The 8,169-nt window shown below is 33.6% G+C and overlaps 1 protein-coding gene across 2 annotated transcripts; it reads right to left on the reverse strand.

The window, feature by feature from the left end:
- LOC132621913 (uncharacterized) lies at positions 1 to 7,667 on the reverse strand. 2 transcript variants are annotated; one of them, XM_060336393.1, is made up of 3 exons: positions 6,778 to 7,663; positions 5,244 to 5,316; positions 1 to 275 (listed from the first exon to the last, which is right to left on the reverse strand). In XM_060336393.1, the coding sequence occupies exons 1-3, from the start codon at positions 7,305 to 7,307 to the stop codon at positions 240 to 242; spliced, it is 639 nt and encodes a 212-aa protein (XP_060192376.1). In that variant the 5' UTR covers positions 7,308 to 7,663; the 3' UTR covers positions 1 to 239. The 2 variants fall into 2 exon arrangements, with proteins under 2 accessions (XP_060192376.1, XP_060192374.1); XM_060336391.1 differs by lacking the exon at positions 1 to 275 and having other exon boundaries at positions 5,029 to 5,316; positions 6,778 to 7,667.
- Positions 7,668 to 8,169: the final 502 nt, after the last annotated feature.

The following is an 8,169-nucleotide window of genomic DNA, read 5'->3' on the forward strand; positions in this document are numbered from 1 at the left end:
GTTCCAGAAAAGAGGACTGCCTCATGCACATATACTGCTCTTCCTCCATCCTACATTAAAAAGTCCCTCCATCGATCATATCAACACAATAATAGCAGCTGAAATACCTGATATGGAAGTTGATCCAGACGGCTATAATGCTGTCAAGAACTACATGATGCACGGACCTTGTGGAGAACTCAATCCCCAATGCCCATGTATGAAGCAAGGAAAGTGCACCAAGCATTTTCCGAAGAAATTCAACAATCAAACAACTTTTGATGCAGATGGATTCCCTGTTTATAGGAGAAGGAACACAGGTACTCAAGTCAAGAAAAACAATGCTCTCTTAGACAACAGATATGTCGTTCCATACAACAGGAATTTGATTGTCAAATATGATGCACATATAAATGTTGAATTATGCAATTACTCAAGGTCGGTGAAGTACCTATTCAAATATGTCAATAAAGGTTCTGATAGAGCAACTGCGACTATAGAATGTACCGATACCGGTGCAGAACATGATGAGATCAAAAGATATCTAGACTGCAGATACATATCAGCTACAGAAGTTTGCTGGAGGATCTTTGCATTTGACATACATCACCGAGAGCCAGCAGTTGAGCGTTTGCCATTCCATTTACAGGGAGAAAACACCATAGTATTCGAAGAAGAAAGGCGAGCTGAAAACGTACTTAGCAAGCCCGGTATAGAGAAAACAAAATTCACGGAATGGTTCGAGGCAAACAAAAAAAATGAAGATGCGCGACAGCTGACATATTCAGATTTTCCTACACGCTGGGTATGGGATGCAACAGCGAAAAAATGGAAAAGAAGGCAAAATGGGAGGGCAGTTGGTAGGATTTACTTCGCACATCCTGCAAGTGGAGAACGGTTTTACATGAGAATGCTGCTTAATTTTGTCAAAGGAAGCACTTCCTTTGAAAGCATCAGAACAATAAATGGAGTACCGCACAAAACATATAAGGAGGCATGCTACGCATTAGGATTATTGGAGGATGATAAAGAGTGGAATGACTGCTTGGCTGAAGCTGCATGCTGGGCATCAGGAAACGAGCTGAGAAATCTCTTTGTGACGATACTAATTCACTGCCAAGTATCTGATTCCTACAAACTCTGGAGGACCAACTATGAAATTTTATCGGAAGATATAATATCATTACAACGGAAGAGATTTCAATTGAAAGAATTACAGCTAACTGAAAAACAAGTTGAAGCATACACATTATTTGAGATTGAAAGCATCCTACGAAAGATGGGAAAAAGTTTAAAAGACATAGATGGGTTGCCACTTCCAGATTCTGCTTTAATGAATGAGACAGGGAATCGTCTAATCAATGAGGAGCTAGATTATGACAAAGGAGCTTTAAAGAAAATGCATGAGAAATCATTTGCCCTATTAAATGATTGCCAAAAGTCAGCGTATGAAGCAATTCTAACATCAGTTGAAAAAGAAGAAGGTCGTTTATTTTTTATAAATGGACATGGTGGAACCGGAAAGACATTTCTATGGAATACAATAATTTCCAAGCTGAGATCACAATCAAAAATAGTTCTCCCAGTTGCTACTTCGGGAATAGCAGCATTATTATTACCAAATGGCAGGACTGCTCATTCACGGTTTCATATTCCTTTGGACATCAGTGCTGAATCAACTTGTGAAATAAGACAAGGTAGCCAGTTAGCTGAGCTACTCTTAAAAACTTCTTTAATCATTTGGGATGAAGCGCCAATGGCAAATAAATTTTGTTTTGAAGCCTTAGACAGGACTCTGAGAGATATTCTCCGAGTGAAATACGAAAACAGCTCTGACAAACCGTTTGGAGGTCTTACAGTCGTATTTGGTGGTGATTTTCGTCAAATACTACCTGTAATTCCAAAGGGTAGACGAGCTGATATTGTTGATGCATCGCTAAACTCCTCATACTTGTGGCCATTTTTAAGAATATACGAATTGAAGCATAATATGCGACTCCGCAGTGGAAGAGTAACTGATTCTGAGGCAGCTGAAATTGCAAATTTCGACAAATGGTTGTTACAAATTGGAGATGGATCCTTTTATGATGATACTGACAATGAGCTTATTAAATTACCTCCCGATATATGCATCGCATCATCCAGCGATCCAATCGGCTCAATTGTCGAGGCAGTTTACCCATCACTCTTGCAGAAGTACAATGACCCAACATATTTGAAAGAAAGAGCAATACTAACGCCAAAAAACGAAATGGTGCATGAGTTGAATGACACAATTATGCAAATGATACCAGGTGAAGGAAGAACATATTTTAGCTCGGACAATGTGTGTAAAGCAAGTGTCAACACTAATGATGAAGATTTGTTGTACCCAACTGAATTTTTGAATAGCCTAAGATTTCCGGGAATCCCTAATCATGACATACACCTAAAAATAGGCACTCCAGTTATGCTTCTTAGAAATCTAAACCAAAGTGAAGGCCTATGCAATGGAACAAGATTGATTGTCACACATCTTGGTAATTGGTCTGTTAGCGCAAATATCATTTCGGGAAAGAACATTGGCTCAAGAGTAACAATCCCAAGAATCATTATGTCTCCAAATGATTCAAAGTGGCCATTTAAGCTTAAGAGACGACAACTTCCTTTAGCTCCATGTTTCGCCATGACAATTAATAAAAGTCAAGGACAATCCCTTAACCATGTCGGATTGTATCTTCCGAAACAGGTATTCACCCATGGTCAGTTATATGTAGCTATATCCCGAGTAACAACAAGACAAGGATTGACTATACTGAATGTTGATGATGACATAGAAGACACTATGTTTATTAAAAATATTGTCTACAAAGAAGTATTCCAAAATATATGTCCACCAGCTCAACACACAGAAGGTATTTCTTCTTTTATCCCTATAGTATTATATAATCTAACAAATCCTAACTCATTATGCTCATACAACATTGCTGTGTTTTTGTATATATAGGTATACAGTAGAAGAATGATGGTTTAGCTGAAGCACAAAGAACTCTCCGAAATGCTCTCTAACGAATGAAAAATGATATTTAGGAGGTAAATGTATTTTGTCATATAGCTAAAACTATAAATTTTCTGAAGAACATGTTACATATAATATACTATAAATAAATAGGCAACAGGGAAAAAGGTCATTCTTTTATGTAGCTTTGATTCTTTTGTGATATTTGTAATTATCATTGTTCAGGCACAAGTAAAAATGCAAACATGTGCGAAGAGAATAAGAGCTCCCAGGAGGAAGAAGGAAGAAGAGAACTTCCTCCTTTTAGGTGCCCCGGGAAAATGCAAGCAAAAAACAAGTTATCACGTCCCTTTTATGGTTTGGCTCACGTACCTACTGCTGAATGTTTTGTCTGCTTAACTACTCATCTCAATGGAGATGCACACATTAAGGACACCAAAACATGTAATAGGTATATACCAGTAGATTACAGTGACTTGGGAATGCCCATTTCACAACCTAATTCTGTGGGGGTTAGGTGACATGTTCCCCTGACTTGATGTATTCACTTTTCAAATTTAAATATACATGGTAGGGGTCTTTGCCAAACCCCCCGCCACCACAAGGCGGCTTTTGCAAAAGGAAAAAAAAAAACAAAAACGACAGTACCAACTGAAAAGGAGGCCATGGAGATTGATTACGAATAATGCTAATCCAAGGCAAATATGGACATGATGTGGAGGTTTTGCCATCATATGAAATGTGTTATATTGAGAAGGAACTAGAACAACCAAATAATCCAACAATACATATTTGGGAGGTTCCATATTAGATGACAATGCTCAGTTAAATCAAATCGATATATGCTCCGGACTCAATTTATCTGGCAATTATAACATCATAAAACGCCTGAAGGCTACTGATTGATCCATGACTATAGATTTGGTTAGATGAATTACCGAGTAGCAAACGTACAGAAAGAAACTCTCCAAGAATTAATCACATTACTGTATATATTTTACAACTATTTTTAGTTATTCAAAAAAATAACTTTTAATTGTTATTTTTAATATTCAATGTACGGAAAAGCATAGCGTGAGATTAATGAGCTATCTTCTTATGAACACCGCAAAAAACCAGCTCTTAAAAAATGAAAAAAGGCTTTCGGGTAGATCATACAAGAAGAGGAATCACCTTAAACTTTTGTCGACTTACCTAAACAATATGGTAATATCGATTCTTATGACTTTATAAATTACAATTAACCCATACCCCCTGTATGTTTAAACATCCCAAGTTACTGCACAAATACGTTACATCACTTCCCACTTTGTTAAAAGGGGTAAAATATAAACAAATATTATAATTCAAAACCAACAATGATGGAATCAGGTAACATTTGCCGTTACTGATATATATGGTTAACTTTTCAATTTATTACACCATCCATCACAATTTCTCTACACCTTCCATTCACTCTATTAGCGTCACAAATGAATAACGGAAGTTTCAGAATAAATAATAACAAGGCAAACCACTAATCTTCCTTCTACTATTAATTCAAATCATGACACTTATCTTACTCATCAAGGCTCTTAAACATTCAAATATTTGCTCATTATTGCTACGAAATTGACCTTACTTATTTTTAGATAACTTTTAATTAATTACACAATCCTTAACAATTTCACCCCATCATACCAATAACTCTATTACCAAAACAACTAAATAACGGTTGTTTCACTTCCAAAAATAACAACATTTAAAAGATCCAAATATTGCCTCATTATTGCTGCGAATTAAATACAGCACAATCAACGTAGAGGAAAAGATGTTTAAATACTACAGAACACTGGACAATAACTGCACACAGTACACTCCATAAAGATACAGAGTCATCATTTGTCAGAGTGTTTGATCCAGGTTGGTTTGTTAAATATAACGTTCATTACTATTGCACATGAATAAATTATCTTCTGTTCAAATATCGACTTTGTTTGAATTTGTCAAATACTTATACAGGATTACTACAATGGATGAAATGATTAAAGATCAGGCCCGTCAAATTGGTTAAGATAATGGTGCAGGTAAATTTTACATGGCAACTTCAATAATTTTATTACTTGGTCCTGCTATATTATTAACATCAATTTATCTTTGCTTACAGATGCAACTGCAGGAAAAAACGTATCAATAGAGGTGATGTATGCAAAACTTGAACAAATGCGAATTGAGTATTTGAGAAAGGAACGACAGCGATTGAAATCCATATTATATAGAGGAGTACCAGATCGATCTGACAAAGAATGATAGGACGTGCTGATGTATTTGTTAGGGACCTCCTGTCAGATGCCCGTTCACTGCAATAAAAATGACCCCAATTAGTTATAATTATTCTACTATGCATCTATTATGCCTTTAATTTATAGTTAGCATGTAGTTTTTAATTTACTATAAAATGTTTGCCTCTATGCTTATGACTGCCAATTCGTTTGCGATTGTGATTTTCTTTGTTTATTAATCAATTGGAGACCTTTTGGACAGAGGATCGAGACAAACAAATTTGTGATATCCTCCCATTCCCCTTTATTCTCCATTTGTATTATCTACCGGTAAATTTACTGTCATTATGTTTTTTCGCATATCCATTTATGTTATAAAATTTCCGCCCCTTGGTGCAAACACATATTTCAATAAACTAAATGTGAGGAATTAAACTCTATATATTTATTAAACTTAAAGACATTAATTTTCAACCGCGCGAAGCGCGGCCAAGTTCCCTAGTTATACTAATAATCCTTTATCTACTAGGATATTCGTACCAACAGTTAGACTAGTATTTTCTCCCCAATCAATTGGGATAACCGGTTGCAGGAGACCTGACTGTCTACTGTATCTATATCATGCCGGCTAAACATGTATAATCCATTGAGAATTTTCGCTTTAGTTGGAGTGTGTTATGTGTATGTAATTGTGTTTTTATTTTTACTTTTTTGTGATTTCATTTGAAGAGTAAAATACAGAGAAAGGGTAAAATAGGATGTCCATTTCCATTTCATGGTAAATAATTTGTAATAAACCTATTCTTCTTACAAAATTAATAAAACAAAAATCAATGATATATATATATAACAAATCCTCAATTTGGAACTATTTTAGTTGTCTAAAAATCATTTTTGTTTATAAATGTAGTATCTGAGCCAGTTTGCACGCATCTAAATTGATTTCTCGAAGTACATGCTATCTTCTACCGGCAAAAATTATCAGAGTAACTCTATCATCAAGTCTTGAAAAAAAAATCACCTACTATTTTTATTTTCGCAAAAAATTAAACTTCAGACACTTCATTGATAAACACCAAACATTTTAAATTCAAGAATATGTATTTCCTTTCCTTTTGTTTATATACTCCAGCAATACGATTTTTTTTTTTTAACCAATATGAAAGTTCAAAAAAATTAAACTTATACCAGAAAGTTTAGCGAAAGTTATAAATTTTAACTCTTGAACTGCTTTTTGGCATGGTATTAGAAACTGTATTTATCCCTAATTTCCAAGTACTACAAAATCTCATTCTAAACTATTCGGATTACCAAACACGTTCTTCCTACCCTACCATATTATCATGATTAATGTTTCAAATTCATCCAGAGAGAGAAGATAAATAATTTACAAGAAAAACAAAAAACACAACTAAAATTGCTATGAGATCTAATTCTTTTATTCATTACACTAAATAAAATGAAAAAGAAAAAAAAAATCATTTACAAAAAATCCTAAATTTTGTAAACAGTAAAAAAAAAAAAAAAAAAAAAACTCACTAGACAGTAGTTGGTTGCAGTAAATTTTTATCAGTAGATAAATGAACTTGTTGGATCTGCAAACTTTTCAATGTGGCCCCACCAGATCTCCTCTTCCATAAACCACCATCTTCATTCACCGTTTTTACCTTTTTCACCACTGGTAACGGTGGATCCAATTCACTAATATTAATTTTACTGCTCTCTTTAACCACAGTAACACTACTTCTATTCTTACCAGAAAACAATTTCTTGATCTTTGGGTATTTCACTTTTGGATTTACTGGACCAGTTATGGGTGTTGGAAAACCAGTAACTCTATTGTTTCTTTTAACTTGACCCATACAACTTACTTTTGGTGAACAAGGTTCATTATTATCACTAGAGATATTATTTGAAGATGAAGGGTTTTTGGTGTTTTGTAATTTTACATCTTTGATGGAAAGTTTACAAAGCATTGGTAAGAAAAAACTGTTGTTTCCATTACGAATATGGTGATAAAGTTGTTGTTGTTGTTGTTGTTGATGATGTTGGTTATAACCATTTCCCATATTCTTGATTTGTATAATTTTTTTCTAGATTTTTTTGTGAATCTTTGTTGATGAGTTATGTGGGAAAAGAGAGAAATTTTGGGTGAAGAAAGAAAGGGAAGGTGGGGGTGTTAATGGAGTAATAAGAAAGATGTGAATGAATAAGAAGAGATTGTTCAATTAATAGTACCCCTTTTTATTTTGTTTTATTTTATTATATTTATTAAATTAGATTATTTGTTTCTTTTCACTTATGAGTCAAAGGTCTGGACAGACGCAGGTCTCGAAGTAATTTTTCTTTTTCTTTTTTACTTTTCATGTAAAAGTAGGGATTAGATGATTTGTTTATTTTTCTGGTGAAAACTTATCATGCAAGCGTTTGGCCATAAAAATCAAATATTTTTCAAGTTTTTTGAAATTTTGAAGTAGGAGTTGAAGATGGAATTGTGTTCATCGTAGTTTTTGCAAATAATATTTGATTGTTTAAATGTATTGAAAATGAAAAAAAAAAGTAAAAACAAGATTTGAGGTGTATTCCAAATAATTCAAATTGTATTTGGAATTTAAATAATTCAAGTTGTATTTGGAATTTTCAAATAAAGTGAAAAAAAATCCGGAAAAAAAGTGAAAAATTCTCTGGCCAAGCACGTTTAAGTACTTTTTTCATCCCAATATAAGTGTTTTACTTTTTTTATCTGTCTTAAAATGAGTTTTAAAAAAAAATGATAAATGACAATTCAAATATTTTACATGGCAAGTTCAAAATCACGAGATTTAAATGATATTTTAGTAACAAAAAAAAAGAACATCTTTAATTTAGGACCACAAAATTCAAAAGTTTTATTTATTTCTTAAATTTTATGCAGGGTCAAATTAAGACACT

This window comes from Lycium barbarum, chromosome 2, assembly GCF_019175385.1.
Source record: "Lycium barbarum isolate Lr01 chromosome 2, ASM1917538v2, whole genome shotgun sequence".
NCBI lineage: Eukaryota > Viridiplantae > Streptophyta > Magnoliopsida > Solanales > Solanaceae > Lycium > Lycium barbarum.